Here is a 22,185-nt window from a genome sequence, read left to right as displayed (position 1 = left end):
TACCTTATTGTTAAAATTTATCATTGAATTATTAATCTAAAAATTAATAGTTCATCAATTTATACATAGAAAAGTGGGGAAAAATCTATAATTTATAACTAGTAAATGAACAAAAACCATTTGTTTAAATTAACATGTTCACCAATAATAGGATTAATTTTTCAATTTTATAAAGTATAAGGATCAAATTCAAATAAAAAGTAGAAATATTAAGTTGAGTTTTGTCAAAAATATAGGGATGAAATTCATAACTATACCTTAGTCTTTTTTGTCTTTGAGGGGACCACACTCCACCCTTTGAGTTCATTTATGGTTTTATTTTGCTACAGCCGCCCCTTCGCTGTATATAGTTATGTCTATTCTGGGCAGAGACGACAAAGGACAGGATTTTTTTTGTTACACCCAATCCATATACTTAGGGCTGTAAATAGGATGATATAAATCATGAGGTATTCGAAATTGATTCAATTAAAGTTTGATAAATATTCGATTCAAATAAATTTAATTAGAGCTCAAGCTCAACTCTAATTATTAACGATTCGACCAAACCACTTAATACTTTACTCGAAAAACTTATGAGCAACTCAAAAATATAATATATTAAGATTTTATTTTTTTTAAATAAATTATTAATAATATTAACATTTATGCGTTAATTTTTTTAAAAAATGTAGTATAAGGTTTTCATGTATTTAAGGTTCAAGTTCGAGTCTGAGGCTTCAATCATTTCTCATTTTGAGCTTCATATCATGATTTCGAGTTCGAGTCGAGCTTGAAAATTTTTAGGTTAGTGAGTTTCGAGTCGAATCGAGCTTCATTTCAAAATTTTCCATTCGAGTCGAGCTTAACAATACTCGAATTTGACTAGACTCGTTTACAGCCCTGCATATACTAGTAAAAAATATTATATAATCTCGATTTTATTTAAGATTTAATATAATTTTATCTATTTTTAAAAATAAGTACTCTCGTTGTCTCATAATTTGTATCTTATATTAACTATGCACATAATTTTAGGAGATATATTTGATCAAAATATGATAAAATTATCCTTAAAAGTTGATTGATAGATTTGACATATTCATTTTAATAAGTATAAAAAAGTGAGACGTATAAGAATAAAATAGTAAATCTAATTGTTGTTATTTGTTGACGTTTTTAATATAACATTTTGAATGAGACGGTTTTAAAAAAAAAAGATAATTTTAGTGGATATTATTTATGGGTAAAAATCTAAAAAATATTTTAAAAAAACTAAAAAAATATTTAAATAAGTATTTTATATAAAAATAATAAAAAATATATTTTAATAAATATATCAAGATAAGTGGTATTAGATATCATCTCAATTTAATTGGATTCGACCCTAATTTTTTTTAACAAATCATATTTTAAAATCTAATTTAAGAAATTAATCCTCCAATTCGACATCTTTTCAAGAGTATTACAACCATTGATATCCATGAAATTTTTTAATGTATTCAAATGTCAAAAAGATACCTGAGGTTACTGTATTTAAAACGTGACCTTCAAAATCTTTTTTTTATTAAATGTGATTATTAAACTTAAAAAAGAAAGTCAATATAATCATTTAATCAATAGTTTTTACGTTGGTCGTTACGATGCTGACGTGACACTTCATGGTACTGACGTGGTAATTTATGGTAGCTGGTGACGTAGCAAATAGGTTAAATTATTTTTGTTTTAAATTTCTAGAGCCAAATTGATATTTTTTAAACTTTAAGGACTTGTTTATTTTTAAAAGATAAAAATATTTTAAATTTAATGACATATGATATCCCTTTCATGTTTTATTCTAAGTAGTAAAAAGTAGTAACATTTTTAAAAGGGTCAATTATATATTTAGTATATAAACTATCAGTTTTGATCCGTTTTAGTATTTAAACTTTTATTTTTTTCAAAATCATACCTAACGTTTAGTATTCATTTTATTTTAGTACATGTCATTAAAAACGTAATGCATTTAGTATCTATACTGTAATTTTCTGTCCGTTATAGTACCTAAACTTTTAACTTTTTCAAAACTTAACGTTAATTTTTGAACAAGTGTGTTAAAATAAAACAAAAAAACTAAAGTTTTTAACGGTGGGTACTAAAATGAAACAAAAACTAAATATTAAGTATGATTTTGAAAAATTGAAAGCTTAAATACTAAAATGGATCAAAAATAATAGTTTAGGTACTACAATTATAATTTACTCATTTTAAAAACAGGTGTTTGATGCAAATCTCAACCTCTCGGAGTTGCAGTTGGTGGAAATAGTTGGATTATGACACATTGTAAATGTAATAGTCGACCATGATGACATTAAAAAAAATTAGTGATAATATTTTTATGAAGGTTGGGCTGTCGTGTTAGAGAGAGGGGTATTTGAGGGTAAGGATGGGCAGAAAATTCGACAGGTTTTGATTCGATTTGATTAGATCGATTTTTTTTATATATTTTTGGCATGAGACTTTAATCCGACAGATTTAACCCAATTTGATTGGGTCAATTTTTTTATATTTTGGGTTCAAGTCAGATTGAGTGTTTTAAGGTTACATTCGGGGTGGATCGGGTTTAGGTGAAAAATACACGACTCAACCTCAAAAAAACATTGTAATTTTACTCTATATATTTAAGGATAATTACAATAATACCCCTCTGTATATTATTTTCTTTCAATTAAATCCCTATTTTTATTGAATAAAAATAATATTTTCAATAAATATATTATTTATGGTCAGGTCAGATCAAATTCAAATTCAAATTTTATCTAAAAAAATCGAGTCAGGTTCAGGTCAGGTGGAAGATGTATATTTTTCAGATCAAGTGAATGATTTATAATTTTTGAATCTAGTCGGGTAGATCAAAATTCGACCTGACCCAACCCTATTAGAAGGTGCCTTTGAAGATTTTAAAAATTTAATATAGTTGAAATTCTTTTTGTATTTTTTCATTAATCTTTTAATTTTACATTCTTGAAATTTATGATGTCCGATCTGAATTATTCGAAAATCAAAAAATAGATCAGATATCTAAATTTTTAGATCAAATTATCAGATCAACATATCGGATTAGATCATTTTGCACACTCCTAATTTCAACCATACTCAAACAAAACCTAAAAGTCAACAACAGTCTTCAACCACATATAAATTTATTGTTCAAAGATCTATTTAATATTTTAACAATTTAAAGGTAAAATAAAATATTAACATATTTATTAATAATGTTATGTCATTAATTTAATGGGAAATAGCATGGTTTTCAGAATCATATCGGTTAGCGAACCGGTTATGTTATCGGTTCACTGGTTCAATCGGTCGAATCGATCCGATCGGTCGGAAGAACCGAACGACGTTATAAAAATTTAAATAAAAATACCAAAAATATTTAATAAAAAATAATTTTTTATATCACAAGTCATATTCAAAGCAAGTCATAACATATATAAGTTAAAAACCATAAAATCAAGTGAAACAAAATGATTCAAATTAACTACAACATAATATTTAAGGTAAAACATATTAAATAATAAATATAATTATATAACTATAATTAAAAAATAAATTTGGGGTTAAAAAAATCATAACAAAATTATATAACTATAATTATATAACTATTTTTTCACTTCAATCAAGCTCGAATTTTAGGCTTCAATTGAGCTTCTAATTTTTTTTTGAGTTCAAGCTTTTTTGAGTTCAAGTTTCAATATTATATTTCGAGTTTGAGTTGAACTTGATAATTTTTAGCTTGTGAGTTTGAGTTGAGTTGAGCTTACTTTTAAAGTTTTCAAGTTAGAGTCGAGCTCAGCAATACTCGAGTTCGATTTGGCTCGTTTAACAGACGACGTTGTTTGGTTTAATTTTTTTTAAAAAAAAAAACAAAAATCCCTGTTTTTTTCGGTTTTTCCCGGTTTTCAGTCGATCCGATTCGAACGGTTAAACGGTTCTGATCGGTTCACTAATAGCGGTTCAACCAGTTTAAATTAAACCGGACTAAGTAACGATTCCCGATTGAACCGGTTGAACCGACCGGTCCGATCAGGTTTTCAAAACAGAAGGAAATAGGTCAAGCGATCATTTTGTTACAATAAAACAAATCAGCCCATCTAATTTCTCCAGTGGGCCTTTCGATACTATAATTGAAAACATTAGCTGAGCTCGCCCCAAGTCCCCACTGCCAACTCCACTCTTCTTCCATTACAATACACAGCAACAAACTGCAATAAAGCACCTTCTTCTCCTATCTCATTCGATGAGATTTTGAGGAGCTAAATTATTTCTCTTATCTCTTCGATCTTTTTCTATTAAAACCCCTTTTTGTTGTTTTAGTTTGTTTTTAATTATGGGTTAGTTCAGAGATTCTCTGATCGTTTTAACTTGAAAACGTGGCATTAAAGAGCTCGCTGAGTCATTGCTGAGTCTCGAGTGTCGAGCTCCCTGAATCTGCAGAGGTGGAAAATAGAAAGAAATAGTACTAAGAAATATAACCCAAAATTGTTAGTTCTCTGCCTTACCAAGTAACAACCAATGATCCTCTGATTTCTGGGTGCATTAAATTTTTGTTTCTCTGTTTATTTGTTGTTGATCATTAATGTCTCCGACTAGTTTTACTCTGTTTTTTTTTTAAGAAAAGCTGCTGATGAATTTATTAGTTTTTCATTGTTTAGTTCTTAAAATCTGGCAAATCATAAAAGGTAGTCTTGAATGTAATCTGTTTTCGTTTTGGTTTTTTTTAACAGAAGACTTCTTGGTTTTCTAAGAATTTATAAAATCAACAATGTTGACGTGCATAGCTCGTTCGAAGCAACCCGGTGATGACTCAGTGAGTCGACGAGAGGAAATGGACTCTTCCACCACTGCCAGCACTAAGCACAATCAAGCCATCAAATCCCTCACTTCTCAGGTGATTGAATTCTCAATTTTTCGAGTTCTTTGGTATTTGTTTGGCTCTAACGATTTTCATTTTGGGTGTTTTTTTTTAGTTGAGGGACATGGCGCTGAAGGCGTCGGGGGCGTACCGGCACTGTAACCCCTCCAAGGCGCAGAGTCGGTTGAGGAACTCGGGCGAGTTCGACGCGGACTCGGAAAGGATCGGATGGTCGTATCGTAGGACGGGGAGTTCGAGCTCGGCGACACCGAGGACGTGGGGGAAGGAAATGGAAGCGAGGTTGAAAGGGATGTCGAGTTCGAGCGGAGAAGCGACTCCGAAATCGTTGAGTGGGAGCCGAGTCTACACGGTCGTGTTCGCCGAAGAAAACGAGCCTAGAGAGTGGGTGGCTCAGGTGGAGCCCGGCGTACTTATCACCTTTGTTTCACTTCCTGGCGGCGGCAACGATCTCAAGAGGATACGGTTCAGGTGCGCCGCGCCCTTATTTTCCCGGTTTTCTATTTCGATGGTTCTGATTTGTTTTCCGTGCATTAGATTTTTCATCTTGCGGTTGCGGTTATTTTAGAAATTTTAATCAATTTGCTTGATTTAATTCCCCCATAAAAAACTGGGTAAAGTCAGCTAGAGGTCAATGAACCATATAAGAATGATCCATTTGGTAAGTAATCTTTAAAATATTATAAAACAGTCTTTAAATATAAGGTCATTGATATATATTATCAATACATTAAATATAAATATCCGGGTTCTAACACCATAGATACAATGAGTGAGCAAGGAGTGAGCGATTAATGACAAAAAATTGAGATTTATCTTTGAGCAGATACTACCTTATACTTACCTTAGATTTATAAAAAAATACGAAGATTTGACTGTATAAGTTATGACAACATAGAATTTATGTACTTGTGCATATGTAAACTCTCAAAATATGTTTGAAAATGCATCAAAATTACATGCACTCATGCAGCACTAAAGATTAATACTTCATATAGTTATGGATTTGGCTGTCTGTGTTTGTTTTTTTTCAAACGCTGCAACCAAACACTGCCTTAGCAACCTAGGTAGGAAAAGCCGGAGTTTCTGTAGGTGAGGGCCCAAGGGGTGTCACAGTAGGCTTCACGCCTAATTAAAAGGTATCCCATAAAAGTCCAAAAGCAGGACTCATTGTGCCTCCACCCACCATTGATTGTGTGGGCAAAAAAGCTTTATTTTCACTCACCCTTTGTCATCTTGTCGACCAACCAACAACAAAAATAAAATTCCCCTTCACGCCTGACTATCCGTGCTATTATCTTCTTCCCTTGTTCCTCCTCTAATGACCCATTTCTTGTCATTTTGTCACTAAACAAAAACTACATGCAAGACAAAAACTTTGACCCTTTTTTAAGCTTAATATTTGCCAGCACACAAAAGACCATGTCTTCAATGGATGGTGATGGGAGGGATCGGTCATTTTATCAAGGGAACATTGCTGTTGCCTCTCGTTTATGACCCTTGGCCTCATTTGAACTTTACTTTTTTCCCATTCTAGAGGAATTTGATTCTAATTGGTCTCTTAATTGACTGTATTTTCCATTTCCACTTTCATATTCATGGTGATGGTGTCTGATTTAATGCTTTGATAAAGCTCCGACGACTAGACACATCCAAATTCATGGATGCCACTAAGAATTTTTTAATATTTCTCCTTACCTTAGGCTGGTTGGTAGCTTATTTTATTATCCTAACTAATAAGGAGAAATTCTTAGTCACAAAATGTATACGAGGCAACCTAGTGGCCCCAATATTATTAAATTTTCCATTCACATTGAATGGTATAGGTGCATTTATACTGTCCGTGATTGGTATTTAGTTAGTGACATGTAGAGCTGTAAACGAGCAAAGTCGAGTTCAGCAATACTCGAGCTGAACTTTAAATAAATGAAAACTTTATGCTCAAATTCGTGAGCCTAAAATTTTCAAGGTCGACTCGAACTCGAAATCATGAACTAGAGCTCGTAAAAGCTCGAAAGGGCTCGAAAAGAAGAGAAAAAATCTAAAACTTAGCTCGATTAAAGCCTCAAACTCAAATTCGAACCTGAACCTTAAATACAAGAAAATTTTATATTGCATTTAAAAAAAATCAGCACATAAATGTTAATATTATTAATAATTTATTTAAAAAAAATAAAATCTTAATATATTATATTTCGAGCTGCTCATGAGCTTTTCGAGTCGAGTATCAAGTAGTTCGTTTCGACTCGTTAAGAACTCGAGTCGAGTCCATTCGAGTTGAGTATTTATCGAGTTTTGACCGAGTCGATCTTGAGTAGCTTAAGATCTGTCTCGTCTTATTTATAGCCCTAGTGACATGTGAATAAGGGTAATTAGGGACGGACACATTTTATGTTAGGGATGAAGTTAGGGATGAATTTATAAAATTTTACGGAGGCGAAAATAAATTATTAATAGAAAATATAAAAGAAATACTTAAATTATATGAGAATTTAAAATTTTAAGGGTGTAACAACCCCGGCCGCTCCTCTCAGTCCACCCTTGAGGGTAGCATGGTATAGTTGTTAACCTTATGTTTTATCTTTTGTTTTTTTTTATGATTTTAACCGAAACTTTGTGCTTGGCTTACCTAATGCATGTTACTGTATTGCTCCATTTTAGCACATGTATGTCTTGAACCTCCAGTTTTTGATTTATGGCAATGCTAATCTCATGAACATCAGGAGTGCTGAAACATAGTTTATTTTCTTTGACTAGTCGGGAAATGTTTAACAAATGGCAAGCTCAAAGATGGTGGGCAGAGAATTATGATAGGGTCATGGAACTTTACAATGTTCAGAGGTTTAACCGCCAGGCATTCCCGCTACCAACACCCCCTAGAGCTGAAGATGAGGCAAGTTCATAGGCTGTTGCCTGCTTTTCATAGTGTGAATGAACCTATGTTACTCGGACTCTGGTGCGAGTGTTGGATATGGTTCGATTTTCCTTGAAGTTATCCCCATGTCCATGTATTGAGCATGAATGTCGAGCATGACTGCTTCAAGAACATTAAAGAGTCCTAGCAACATGGGAATGAACTCCACCTATCTAATGCCCTGCACTATTGTTGTAAAAGAGCTGAACTTTGAATGTTAATAACATCGTTGTTTTGGTTTCTTACAGAGCTCGAAAATGGAATCAGCAGAAGAAAGTCCTGTAACACCACCACTTACTAACGAACGTTTACCTTGTAGTTTACATCGTCCAACTGGGATGGGAATGGCTTATTCATCATCAGATTCGCTTGATCAGCACTCAATGCAGTCTCGGCACTATTGTGACTCTGGTCTTACCTCAACCCCAAAACTTTCCAGTATTAGTGGTGCCAAGACAGATATATCATCCATGGATGCCTCTATGAGGAGTAGTTCATCAAGAGAGGCCGACCGCTCTGGAGAGCCATCCATTAGCAATGCCAGTGATCTTGAAACTGAGTGGGTTGAAATGGATGAACCAGGGGTTTACATTACTATCAGAGCCTTGCCAGGGGACAAAAGGGAGCTTAGGCGAGTTAGATTCAGGTATGGTTCTTTGACATTCTTCAATATTGACCAGGACCATCATAACTGATAGAAAAATGTGCTCGGATGAATTTTTCGACCGGCACATCGACATTTTAGAAACTTGCAACATATCAAATTGGTAAATATAGCAGGTTGTAGTTTAATCCTTGCAGCCCCTGTAAGTTCCATCTTACAAGCTACAAGTTTCTGAATCATTGCAAATCCTCCAAAAGCCATTTTTTCCGAGGATTTGGTTTCATTATTAGGTTGATGGGTCCAGCAAAAGTGGAGTCCATCTTAGAAACAATTATGAGGCTGTAAAACCTGTTTTTAACAGCATAATTGCCGAGTCACTTATTCACTGATGAAATGTGATTGTCTTAACTTTTTACGTCACTCTAAATCATGCAGCCGGGAAAGGTTTGGAGAGATGCATGCCAGACTGTGGTGGGAAGAGAACCGAGCCAGGATACACAAACAATACTTGTGATCGAGCGAAACGGACGAGACTAACGGTTTGCCGGCGCTTCTCTAAATCGTGGGGGGTGTTTATCTTTGTCATTCTCTTCAGCCATACTTGTGGAATCTCTCCTACAAAGATCGAAAGCAGGTGTTTCTGTCACCTTTTGCTAAGTATTTTGTTTTCCCAGCTTCATAGTAGCTATAGGAAATGTGATGGTGGGGTTTTATAGTACAAGTTTCTTTAAAATCAAAAGTTTGGGGGTAAACAGCATCAAATGTGTATCTGGGGTGATGGTAAAAATGGCAATCCAATTATGAATGAAAGAATGTTTTTCATTCTTCTTTGGTTATATCTAGGTTCTTTTGAGACCCAATGATCTTTTAGAGTGAATTACGCGTTTAATACCTAAATTTCGTTTTAATATTTAAAATTTTAATTTCTTTTAGAATTTATACCTAAAATTTATTTATTTATTTTTTGTTTCATTACCGTTAAAAACTTAAAAAAAAAGAAGGGTTTTGATTTGACACAGGAGACCTGTTAAAATAATAATTAGGTCATCCAAAATCAGACATCTTTGAAATGACCATCTAGTTCAGTTAGTAGAGCATAAGGTTCTTAACCTTGGGGTCGTGAGATCGAGTCTCACGGAGGGTATTTCATAATTCGGAAGTCTCCTACGAAAGCTGCTCTCAACCTGACGTTGGGGGCAGCCTATTATTCTACCTCTTCTTATCCCATTACATATGAGAATGAGGGTTAACTAATAAAATTAGACATCTTTCTGATTGAATTTTCATCAAAGAAGCACAAAGCTAAAGGAGGTACTGTTTCCATTTAGGGATGGAAATGGATTCCAACCCGATAGATTTTGACTCGACTTCATTGGGTTAATTTTATTTTTATAAAAATTCGAGTTTAGATTGAGTCGGGTCAGAGTTCTTTTAAGTTATGTTTGGATCATGTCAGATGCGAATTTAAGATGAAAAATATTTGACATGACTTGAAAAAATTATAATTTTATCTTATATATTTAGAGATAATTAAAATAATATTCATCTATATATTATTTTCTTTTAATTAAATTTCTACTTTATTGAATAAAAATAATATTTTTTTTAATAAATATATTATTTCAAATGGGATCAGATTTAAATTTTATCTAAAAAATCAGGATAGATTCGGATCAAGTGAAACATATATATTTTTCGAGTCAAATTTAGATCGAATGAAAGATTTATAATTTCCGGATTAAATCAAATGAATTAAAAAACTAACCCGACCCATATATATCCCACTTGCATTTCATTTTTGTCCGATTCGGGAGGTGAAAACTGGGTGATAAGGATTACAAATGACCGGAAGAAAAGTGAAAGGTAAAAATGACGAGACATTACGCACCCCATTGACATCTGATTGGCTGTTGGCTGACAATTTAGCCCCTACAAAGAAAAGAAGTTACCTTTAGTCCTTACAAAAAAAAACATCATCAAATTAAGTAAAAACTAAAACAATAAATAAAGTTTTACCCAACAATCAAACCTGCAAACAGCCTGGCCTCGTACACTCCCACCCGCACGCGCGGCACTCTCAACTTTACATCAACAACAAAGTACACAATTCTCCCCTCGATCTATATTAATCGATCAATTGATCGAATAACGATATTCAAAAAAAATATTATATATCGGTTCCAAACTAAACAGTCCAGTTCGTATTGAAGAGTTCTCTTTCTTTGGTCCTTGTTTCACATGATCTACTTGCACATTTCTACTTGATCCGTCTCTTTGCAGCTTTTGACACTCCCTAAGTAGACATTAAAGCTTTAAATTAACCCTTCGCTGTCCCTTTTCTGTTGTTTCCCTTCTTTGATCTCAAATCCCCCCTGTTTTTTCCCTGTATAGATCTCTGTTTCCCCTGTTTTCGTTTTGTGTATGCAAAAAAGAAGAACAATATGCATAGAAGAGAGTGTTCCACGATAGACACTACGGTTCCTCGTAGAAGAAGAAACCCTTCTTTCTCTTCGACTCTTTTCGATGCTATTTATCGTTCCGTCGACGATTCGGGGAACGGAAACGAGCCGACATTGCGCCGTTACGTGGAGAAAACAGGTGCAAACCCTGTTAAGAAACAGGGCGGTGGTTCCATGGAGAAGGCTTCAAGTCTGAAACGGGCAATCATGATTGAGAAATGGATTGAAAAGCAGGGCAATTACGGCTCAGCTGTTCATTCCAACTCGGCTTCGAGCTCCTCGGGTTCCAGCAACGGCGGGATCTTCTCGTCCTCCGAAGTGGAGTCGAGAAGATCCAAAACGGACAAGAACAACAAGCAAGAAGGTGGTGGAGGGTTCACAAAGACCAAACTCAAAGCACTGAAAATCTATGGCGAATTGAAGAAAGTGAAGCAACCGATTTCCCCCGGTGGTCGGATCACTAACTTCTTGAACTCCATTTTCAATGCCAATGCCAAGAAAGTGAAGATGTGCTCCGATGGGGTCTCCGGCGATGTGAGTTTTCGTCGAAAGTCGAAATCGACAGCTTCGTCACGCGCTTCATTTTCCAGGTCTTGTTTGAGCAAAACACCTTGTTCGAGAGGTAATAATAAGTACAGTGATGGCAATAAAAGGTCAGTCAAATTTTGTCCAGTTAGTGTCATTGTTGATGAAGATTGCAGACCTTGTGGCCATAAACGCATCTACGAAGAAGATCCCAGATTAATCCCCACTTCAACTGTTCAAAAGAATCTTAAATTTTCTTCAAGAAACTTGGAGTTGAAGAAGAAAGAATCTGCAGTTGACAGCAAAGCAAGTGATTGTTTAAGGAGTTATCAAAGAAGGGGTATTGGGAAACTGAATTTGACTGGGTTTATAGAACATTATGACGATGAGGACGAAGATGATGATGCGCTGAGTTGTTCGAGTTCGGATCTTTTCGAGTTGGATCATCTGATCGGAATCGGAAGGTATAGAGAGGAACTACCGGTGTATGAAACTACTAGGTTCAAAAATAATGAAGCCTTTGTTAATGGCTTCATGTTCTAAGCTCATTTTCTCTTTTGTTTTTCTTATTCAATTTGTAATTATTGGCTTTGGGGTTTTCAATTTAAAAAAATCAACTTATTTGAAAACAAAAAAATGTCATCGACGTTGTTAAATTAAGGGATTCATGCAACTATTAAACATTATAAAGGGTAAAGTACACAAATGGTCCCTTAACTATGAGATAATACTTTATTAAGTCTTTCGACTATTAAAAGTTATAAAATGGTCATCCGACTATTAATCATGTTCTAAACTCGTCATTTTTTGTTAAAACTTTGACGACAATCTGAGTTGTATGTTAACCCGCTGATTTAGATGTTATAAAATCTGATCTCATAATCTTACATGACTATCATATATTTAACGAAAAAGGACAAGTTTAGAACATAATGAATAGTCGAGTAATTATTTTGTAACTTTTGATAGTCGAGGGACTCAATAAAGTAATTCCCTATAGTCGAGAGATCACTTTGTAATTTAATAGTTAAAGAACTCAATAAAAAATTATCACATAGTCGGAGGACCATTTGTGTACTTTACCCTAGAATTTTCTACCGAAATAAACGAAAAACAAACCTAAAGTGAAACAGCAAAAGGCAGCACAAATCTTCTCCCCACGAGAGAAGGGGAAAGTGAAAGCTCTTTGCTTTTCATTTCAACTGGCTTAAGCACATGGCCTCAACAGCCACAAAAATTAATAAAATCTTCATTGTTTTTCATTTTTTTCATATACGTTCATATTCGAACATTAAATTTTTTTTCATATACTTTCACATCTATTTTAGTTAGGGATGAACGTAAAATTTTATATTAGAGAATGAACTTGAACTTATAAAATTATAACAGGTGAACTTAAATTTATAAAATTCCAGGAGACGAAAATAAATTTTTAATAAAAAACTAAAATGTAAGATTATTTTAAAATTTTAACAGAGCGACTCTCCACCCGACCCTAGTCTATTCCTGATTATATACCTTTGTATCGCATTAAACGACCATCACATCAATGCTTAGATTCTCTTGGACATGTCCCATGGCTATCACGTTGAACACGGACCCTTTGAACACTGTTAAATCCTTGTAGGGTTGTTTTTGTTCGATCCGAACATCGAATTTCTTATCACTCGATCTACTAACAACGTTAGATAACGAATCGAACCGATGAAGTAGGTCTCATGTGGAATCCCAGAGATCAAAATGCAGCAGTAATTTGTGGGACACCATAGTTGACTTCGTTGCAGTTCTATCAATTACTTCATTACCAAAAGAAGAGAAAGATAAAGGAAATGGAGAAAAACCCCAGAACGGTGGAAAAGTTTACTGAGACATTAGCACATGTCATCCTCAAGTTGCGTTCAAAATGGGGTTTGGAATGAAGATCAAGTGACTCAATAATAGAGAATATATATATATATATATATATATATTGCCATAAAGTATGAGTGGAGCATGTTTCTCAACAACCAAACACGAGTTTGTGGTACGTACCATAGTAGGTTACTTGGATTGTATTGTAACAAATGCATGTGGAGCAAGCAATGCCCTGACCATTGGCCAATTGGTTTTCGAAGGATAAGTGGTAGTATAGTTAGTTAAAACTTACATGTACCACTAGGGCTGTAAATGAGAGGAGACAGATCGAGAGCTATTCGAGATTGACTCGATCAAGGCTCGATAAATACTCGGATCGAATGGATTCGACTCGAGCTCGAGCTCGACTCGAGTTCTTAACGAGCTGAAACGAGCTACTCGATATTCGACTCGAAAAGCTCGTGAGCAACAGTAAGATTTCATGTATTTAAAGTTCATGTTCGAGTTTGAGTTTGAGGCTTCAATCGAGTTAAGTTTAAGAATTTTTTTTTCATTTCGAGCCTTTTTCGAGCTGCTCACGAGCTTCAGTTCAGGATTTCGAGTTCGAGTCGAGCTTGAAAATTTTAAGCTCGCGAGTTTTCGAGTCGAGTCGAGCTCAGCAATACTCGAGCTCGACTCGGCTCGTTTACACCCCTATGTACCACTTCCTCGGCTATATAAAGTTCCATCTAGGGATGACAAAAAAAATCATATTCGACTGAATTTGATTAAATAAAACTAATTAAAGTATAAAAATGATCTTTCGACTATAGAGTGTTTTATTTAGATTTCTTACTAGTAAAAGTTATAAAATAATCCCCTGACTATATGATGTTATTTTTTTTAAGTACTATGACTATTAAAAATTATAACGATTCCCTTAACCACTGAGATAAATTGATTCGTGCTTAGTTAAGTTGATCGAGTTAGGGAGAATATGCCGTATCCCACTTGGGATAATAATGGAAATATTATTAATTAACACTTAATAAAATATATGTTAAAATTTAATTTTAATAAACTAATATTTATCTAAATATTTTTTATTTTAATAAAAAATATATTAAAATTAATTTTTTGGGCGGGCCCCCGGGGGGGGAGGGGGGATCAAATTCAGTTTTCAATTAAATTACTGTGGTGTTTATGCTAGCAATAATTTCAAAAGGGCCCTCTTGCTGTATTGTGTCGGGTCCGAGGCACGCGATCTCTGCTCCGTAGTGCTGGCCTGGCAAAGCCCACAGTGGAGCGCGTGAATTACATACAAATTGAGTGAGAGTGAGGAAAGAACCGAGGACGATAAAGCCGCACCTGACCGCCTGCTAGCATGTCCACCAAGTGCACGTGTGCTCATTTTTGTTGATTATTTTAAGGTTCAGAAACCAGTAAAAAAATTAAAAAAAAATACAGCTTTTAATTCGGGTTTATTTAGAAAAAGCCCTCTAAAATATGTTTGTTTTTTGAAAAAGCCCTAAAATATAACCTTTTTCAATCTCCACTTATATTTGTTTCATAAAAATTGTTTCAATTTTTATAGATCTAATTCAATTGATTTTTTAAAAATTAAATCATAATAATTAATTTACTATTAATATTTTTAAAAAATAAACACACTAACAATATAAATTTATATCATAATAAAATATGTAAATTTATTATTAACCTTCAAATTAAATGGTTCTAAGTTTAATGATATGTATCACTAAATTTATTATTTATAATGATATAAATTTAGATAAAATATTATTTTAAGTAATATTTTTCTTATGATAAGAGTTGATTCGAATTATTTTAAATTAAATAAGTTACTTGAATTAATATTTTTCCCATCATAAGATTTGATTTGAATTAATTTTAAATGTAAATTTAAATGAAATAATTAAATTAATATTATATATATATCATTATGAATAATTTTTTTAATTTAGTTATTATATAATTATTTTTTTACGATTCGAATGAGTCCAAGGGTCATATAACATGCCAGGGGAAAGCCCAGAATTCAGACTCCATATGATTAGACTAACAATCAACGAAGCCTAGAACAATAATGTACACAAATGGTCCTCGAGTATAAGATATTGCTTTGTTGAGTCTTTCGACTATTAAGATTTATAAAATTATCTCTTGAATATCATTTTATAATTCCTTGAGTCTTTCGACTATAGGATATTGTTTTGTTGAGTTTCTTAACTTAAAAGTTATAAAATGATCACCCGACTATTCATATGTTCTAAACTCTATTATTTTTTATAAAAAAATTTGATGACAGTCTAAGCTGAACGTTAATCTGTTAACTAAAATATGATAATCGTTTCAGATCTTACGATTAGATTTTGTTATATATAAATAGCCATACTAATATTTTATAATTTTTAATAATTAGGTGATTCATCAAAATAATGTCCTATAATTAAATATCTATTTTTGTAGCTTTTATTATTTGGTATACTTAAGAAAGTATTTTTAATAGTCGGGGACTATTTGTGTACTTTACCATAAAAATAACGGCTATTCTCCGTTCGCGGCGTAAAGTCGCAAGGAAGTTATCTTCGTGGCTGAGCAATCAAACAAACAACCTCGAAGAATCAATCTCCTAGCCGTGCCCAACGCTATTTTATATCAGGTTGGATCATCGTAGCCTCCGTAAAATCGTCTTCGGACTGCTTTCGTAGTATTCGATCCAACGTGAGTTTTCTCTTTGGCAGGAGAAAAAAATCCAGCAGGTATCAATTTTGTTTTTAAACAATTAGTTAGCATTGATTTCCAAAATTCCTGCCGATTCTGTGCTGATCGGTACGTGCTTGTATCTGATAGAGTGCTTTTAGTCGGATAGTTTTGGCAATTGGATAATTAAGTCATCTAAATGTTACTGATATGAAGGATTTGATTTTTGAAATAGTTGTTCTGCTAATGAAAGCAACTCGACTGTGTTATTTTGTTTATTTGATTTATTTTGAATTAATCGTATGGTTGGTTGTTTGTTCACATTTCCAACAATTGGGTTTTGCAACTGATTGAGCCTTTCTCACTTTAGTGTATGAAAGATCAGGTAAACGTATTACGTGAACTGTGTAGTTTGTGCTTTTCAGATCTTTTTTCCCTTGAAGTCCGAAGTCTTTTCAGTACTTTATCAATATCGAAGTCTTTTCACCAAGATAAAGAAAGTTGAGTGTTGATTTTGGCATCGGAGTTGTGAAATGCCGAGAATCGTTATGCAGTCCTCCTCCGTGAATATGAAGGGAAGTTGTGAATAATATCCAGGAGACGAGTGAATAAGAACAACTATTATGGGGAGAAGTGTTGGAATAAGATACAAAACTGCAGTTTTATTCTTTAATTTGTTTTGCTCATGCTAATTTGGGATACTGTAGTAATAGTCTTGTTCATTTATTGGATTTCTTCTTAAAATGTAAAATCTGCATTCTCTATTGTAATTTCAACTTGAAAAACTTCACTCTTATAGCTAACTTTGTATGTAGTAGGTATTCTGTTCTTGTCTGGTACTCTTTCTATCAATGATCATGCACGAGAAGGTTGCTAACTCTGCTTTCTGCTGGGCGAAGGCAAAGAGGAACCTGTTTCGGAGTTGCCTTGTTCAGCTTCACCAAGGTGCTCCTATCAATGAAGAGTACCAGTCAAGAACAGAATACATACTACATACAACAGTTAGCTATAAGAATGAAGTTTCAAGTTGAAAATACAATAGAGAACGCAGATTTTACATTTTAAGAAGAAATCCAGTAAATGACCATGCACAAGAAGGTTGCTAATCCTGCTCTTTGATTGGCGAAGGCAGAGAGGAACCTGTTTCGGAGTTTCCGTGTTCAGCTTCACCAGGGTGCTCCCATAGATTCCTGTCGAACGTGTCGTCGATGCATGGTGTGTTCATCCCATGGATGCCTGTGGAACCTACTTCTAGGTCCTCCAACATCTGTTGCAACAGCCGATCATCCCACTCATCTGTGAGAATAAACATTGGTGCCAGAGGGTTAGACTTTAATGTCACATTGACAAAACAACAAGAGAAGATATGGACACAAACCATCAGAGTAGAAGTCTTGAGGGTCTTCTGTGAGGTATCTAGTCAACTGCTGATTATTATTCACTGGTGCTGATGTTTGAATCGGTTGTCTAGTCAGCTGCTGATTGTTATTCACTGGTGCTGAGTTGGTATACGGAGCTAATGCTTGAATAGGTTGTCTAGTCAACTGCTGATTGTTATTCACCGGTGCTGATGCTTGAATCGGTTGTCTAGTCGTTTGTGGATTGTTATTCACTGGTGCTGATGCTTGAATCGGTTGTCGTGTCAACTGCTGATTTTTATTCATCGGTGTTGAACTTGTATATGGAGCTGATGTTTGAATCAGTTGTCTAGCCAACTCTGGATTGTTATTCACTGGTGCTGATGTTTGAATCGATTTAGTCAACTGCTGATTGTTTTTCACCGGTGCTGATGCTTGAATCGGTTGTCTAGTAATTTGTGGATCGTTATTCACTTGTGCTGATGCTTGAACCGGTTGTCGTGTCAACTGCTGATTGTTATTCACCGGTGCTGAACTTGTATACGGAGCTGATGCTTGAATTAGTTGTCTAGCTAACTCTGGATTGTTATTCAATAGTGCTGATGCTTGAATCAGTTGTCTAGTCAACTGATTATTGTTATTTACTGGTGCTGAATTTGTATACAGAGCTAATGCTTGTCTAATCAACTCTTGATTGTTATTCACCGATGCTGATGTTTGAACTGGTTGTCTAGCCAACTGCGGATTGCTATTCATTGTTGCAGATGCCTGAACCGGTTGTCTAATCAACTGCGGATTCTTATTCACTGGTGCTGAACTCGTATTCGGAGCTGATGCTTGAATCCGTTGTAATGGATATTGTTCTCCCCTCAACCTCGACACGATACTCGCCATTTGGGATGAACTCAAAGGAGAACCTGCCAAAAAGAGACATGAAACTGAGGCCGACCCGAGAGCCAGACAACAGTTAACCGAACATTTCAAAATGGAGTTTGTAAATACTCACAAAGTAGGAAACCGCAGAGCAAGTTTTCTACGTCATACAACATGTCCATATAAAGTTCATATAGGTCACTATCTTCTAAATCTTTATCAATTGTAGCGCTCACTTCTGACAGTCTTCCTTCCCCCGCAACCTGTATCAATAAAGCCATTTAAACAGCCGAAAAAACTAAGAGCTGCTTATACTTTCAGTCATCTTACCACAAATATGCCACCTCTAGAAGTGACTTCGGTGAAGATTCGGTGCAGGTTCAGTTCTTTTCCCCGGAACACCGGAACACTGTGATTTGAAGAGGAAATGGAAGTTAGTAAAATCAAGCAGGCAGTGAAACATGAACAAAATGGTGAAAGAACAAGCTGCAAGTGGCTTACCGGCAAGGTGTGTTTTTCGCAATCGATAGAGATCGCAGAAGTGAATAAAAGTGATGGGGATTTCTCAATGCATGTTCATATTGATCACGATGGCTGTCCGGTACATTTACGACGCTCGGGAAGATCGTTGAAGGGCGAGGCGACAAAGGGTTCCGGTCTGTAGCCCGATAGAGCTGATAGCAATGATCGCATTGAACAGTCTGGTTCATCAAAATCATGAAATATTCCGCCTCTGCATTGCACGAAGGGCAAGCAGCCATGAACGATTGTTGCTTTCCAACAGACAAGGCAGGAAGGACGGTTGTTCGACGGTCGGAGAAGCCTGTCACCGGAACAGCAGGTTCTTTTCTTTTACCTCGTCTTATGCTTTTTCTACGGTCTTCTTTTTCCGGTTTATCACCACCGCCCATTGGTCCCCGTAATCTTTGCTTGAAATCTTGCGTCCAAGAAATGAAGCAGATGAGAAAAACTGAGAAAACAATTGCTTTCCCGAGAAACCCAGTTTGTTTAGAACTCAATAACGGAAAAGATCAAACAAGAACTTGAAACAAACCAGATTAAGAAGAGCTGAAAATGTTGGAACCAAAACATAATACACATAAAATCTAATCAAGATCTAATAACATTAAACCATCAAAAATAAATACTAAATTTACTAAAGATTTACCTTGAAATTTGATATCTTTCCTTTAATAAGATAAACTTATTTTGAGTATAAACTATGTATTAGGATAACAAAAAAATACAAGTTAACCTATTTTCTGGAGTCACTACCTCTTTATATATCTAATTTAGGAATCAGTTATTATATGTATTTATAATTGTGTCTCTCATTAAATTATAAATACAATTTGATTATATTTACACTTTTATTTTTATAAATATTTTTTATACCTTACGTTGGGATTGAACCAAAATTTAATATTAACTGAGGTTGAATTTTTTTAACGACTTTAATTTTTTTTTACATAATTTTACTTTTATTGTTTAATTATTTTTTAAAAATATAAATGATATCATTAAATATGCATATTAGTTCTATCATTTATATGAAATAACAAGTAGAAATTTAGGGATTAAATTAAAGTAAATAATAAAAAATGTATGATTTTAAAATATGTTAAAGACATAACTATCACATATATCTTCAAATCATGAAATGCATCTTTTAGTGATATTGCACTAAATATACTAAAATTAAATATAAGATCGAACAACTCCAATTAATAAATATAATATTATTTAATTATTTACCTTTAAAATTTTACACTCGATTGAATTGGATCACTTCAGTAAATCTCTGACAATCATAGTAGAAGGGGCTTACTTTTGTCGTGGAATTGATTGTTGTATCGTAATATTTTGTGATGGAAGAACGAAGAATGTATAACTTATTATATTTTGTTTTGGGAAAGACGAAATCTATACAATTTATAGGATAAACTACAAGTTTAGTACTACTTAAACTATCACTTTTGTTCTGTTTAGGTACTCAAAATTTTTTTAAATCATATCTAACATTTAGTTTAAGTTTCATTTTTACCCCATAGTTAAAAACTTAACAGTGATATTGAAGTATCACCCTAAGATAATGTCACGTCATCATTTGAAAAAATAAAAAAATATCATGTCAATAGTCTTGTTAAATTTTTAATGATAGGTATCAAATTCAAAATTAAACTAAATATTAAGTATGATTTTGAAAAAAGAACTTGTAGCTTTCTTGAGAACGAATAACCGAGAAAAATGTAACTAAATCATAACTGTAAGGGTGCGTTTGGTTCACGGAATATAAGATTACCAGTGGGAATGAGATTATCGGTGGGGATAAGATTACTGATAATGTTGTATTTTGTGTTTGGTTGGTTTAGCAGGATGTAAGATTATCGTATTTGGTTAAAAGAATAAAAGATTATTGGAATATATATTTTACCAAATTGTCCTTATTATATATTTGTTTTTTTAACAAGTTGAACTCTACTATAATTTTACTATAATTAATTTATATATTTTCTTTAAAAAAATTAAATTCATAAAATTTATATAATTTTTTTTACAAAATTAAAAAGATAAATAGGGGCTAATTTTGTGAAAATATTAGGGGTTAATTTTGTCATTTTATCTAAAATTTAATAAATTTAAGAAGTATTTTATAACTATTTGATAAATTTAATAATAACTGTATAATAATTTAATAAAATTTAATGATCATTTTATAATTATTTAAAAATTATTTTTTAATTTTTAAAACTTTAATAATCAAAATATATTTTTAGTATAATTTAATAATTATTTATATAGTTTGTAAAAAAGGATAAATTATGGATTTAGTATATAAATTATTAATTTTGATCCGTTTTAGTGCATAAACTTTCAAAATTTCAAAATCTTACTTAACGTTTAGTTTTCATTTTATTTTAGTACCACACCATTAAAAATTTAACGTGTTTAATACTTAAGCTATCAGTTTCGGTCTATTTTAGTACTTAAACTTTCATTTTTTTCAAAATCATATCTAACATTTAGTTTTTATTTTATTTTAGTATCCACCATTAAAAACTTAAAGCGTTTAGTACCTAAAATATTAGTTTTTATCCGTTTTAGTACCTAAACTTTCATATTTTTTTTCAAAAAATAACGTAAATTTTCAACGGGAGTACTAAAATGAAACAAAAGCTAAACTTTAGGCATGATTTTAAAAAAAATTAAAAGTTTAGGTACTGAAACGTATCAAAATTGATAGTTCAGATGCTAAATTTGTGATTTACCCAAAATATTATTTCTAGAAAGATAACCTTATCCATGGATTACAGCTTGAGAGGCTGCCACTTGGGAAGGGAGATAGAGATAAGAAACCAACCTGATATCCTCTAATTTCCACCTCTCAAAAACACCTACTTTAACACCCAATCTTCATTTCTCAGCGAAATTCTCAATCAAAAGGTGTTGCTTTTAGACGACGAACCAACCCAACAATGGCTTCTACTTCACCTATTTCAATGGCTCTCCCACTAACCGGTGCCACCACCCAAAAGAAGATGCTCGGTTCCCAGGCTTTGTTTAAGCCACTGCCGGTGAAGCCATCGACGGAAATGGCGGCTAAGAGATCCAATGCAAGGCTGGAAGTGAAAGCTTCTTCTTCTTCTTCTTCATTCAGTGAGAAGGTGGTCAGTGGATTGACAGCTGCTGCTCTGACAACATCCATGGTGATCCCCGAGGTGGCTCAAGCTGCCGATGGCTTTACGCCGTCGCTGAAGAACTTCTTGCTTAGCATTGCGGCTGGTGGTGTTGTGGCTGTTGCCATTATCGGAGCCGTCATCGGTGTGTCCAATTTCGACCCTGTCAAGCGGAGCTGAGCCATTGAATTTCTCCCCCCCTCTATGTATCTGTTTGATATGTTTCCAGCAATGAAGTTCCATCTTTTCTGTGTGTTTCTGAATTCTCAAAAATCTATATTTTTTACAAAATAATAATTGGCATTTGCCTTATGTATGAGTAAA

General features: G+C 33.7%; 3 protein-coding genes across 6 annotated transcripts in view; all 3 read left to right on the top strand.

Annotated features, from left to right (window-relative positions):
• Nucleotides 1-4,201: 4,201 nt before the first annotated feature.
• Nucleotides 4,202-9,246, top strand: LOC120183659 (protein Brevis radix-like 4). Of its 3 annotated transcripts, none has more exons than XM_039188327.1 (6): nt 4,202-4,505; nt 4,749-4,912; nt 4,992-5,365; nt 7,652-7,787; nt 8,057-8,454; nt 8,848-9,246. In XM_039188327.1, exons 2-6 carry the CDS (start codon nt 4,787-4,789, stop codon nt 8,924-8,926), a joined length of 1,113 nt encoding a protein of 370 aa, XP_039044258.1. In that variant the 5' UTR covers nt 4,202-4,505; nt 4,749-4,786; the 3' UTR covers nt 8,927-9,246. The 3 variants fall into 3 exon arrangements, with proteins under 3 accessions (XP_039044258.1, XP_039044259.1, XP_039044257.1); XM_039188328.1 differs by lacking the exon at nt 4,202-4,505 and adding an exon at nt 4,535-4,578 and having other exon boundaries at nt 4,778-4,912; XM_039188326.1 differs by lacking the exon at nt 4,202-4,505 and adding an exon at nt 4,545-4,579 and having other exon boundaries at nt 4,774-4,912.
• Nucleotides 9,247-10,318: 1,072 nt separating this feature from the next.
• The window catches only part of LOC120183668, a 27,416-nt gene continuing 15,549 nt past the window's right edge, over nt 10,319-22,185 (top strand). The window contains exons 1-2 of one of the 2 annotated variants that reach the window (XM_039188333.1): nt 10,319-10,356; nt 21,642-22,047. In XM_039188333.1, the coding sequence (XP_039044264.1) occupies nt 21,661-22,041 (381 nt within the window). In that variant the 5' untranslated portion in view covers nt 10,319-10,356; nt 21,642-21,660 and the 3' untranslated portion in view covers nt 22,042-22,047. Of the gene's footprint in view, nt 10,357-21,641; nt 22,119-22,185 lie in introns of those variants that run through there. The other variant, XM_039188332.1, reaches the window with a different exon arrangement.
• LOC120183661 (protein BIG GRAIN 1-like B) lies at nt 10,843-11,949 on the top strand. The gene has a single exon (XM_039188329.1). The coding sequence runs from the start codon at nt 10,854-10,856 to the stop codon at nt 11,937-11,939; it is 1,086 nt and encodes a 361-aa protein (XP_039044260.1). The 5' UTR covers nt 10,843-10,853; the 3' UTR covers nt 11,940-11,949.

This window comes from Hibiscus syriacus, unplaced genomic scaffold (assembly GCF_006381635.1).
Source record: "Hibiscus syriacus cultivar Baekdansim isolate YM2019G1 unplaced genomic scaffold, ASM638163v2 tig00112800_pilon, whole genome shotgun sequence".
Classification (NCBI taxonomy): Eukaryota; Viridiplantae; Streptophyta; class Magnoliopsida; order Malvales; family Malvaceae; genus Hibiscus; species Hibiscus syriacus.
This window is presented reverse-complemented; position numbering and strand designations above follow the sequence as displayed.

Coding starts and splice junctions, on each gene's coding strand:
- LOC120183659 (XM_039188327.1), top strand. CDS start 4,787: ATGTTGACGTGCATAGCTCGTTCGAAGCAACCCGGTGATGACTCAGTG. Junction 4,913..4,991: donor TCAAATCCCTCACTTCTCAG/GTGATTGAATTC, acceptor GTTTTTTTTTAG/TTGAGGGACATGGCGCTGAA. Junction 7,788..8,056: donor CCCCTAGAGCTGAAGATGAG/GCAAGTTCATAG, acceptor GGTTTCTTACAG/AGCTCGAAAATGGAATCAGC.
- LOC120183661 (XM_039188329.1), top strand. CDS start 10,854: ATGCATAGAAGAGAGTGTTCCACGATAGACACTACGGTTCCTCGTAGA.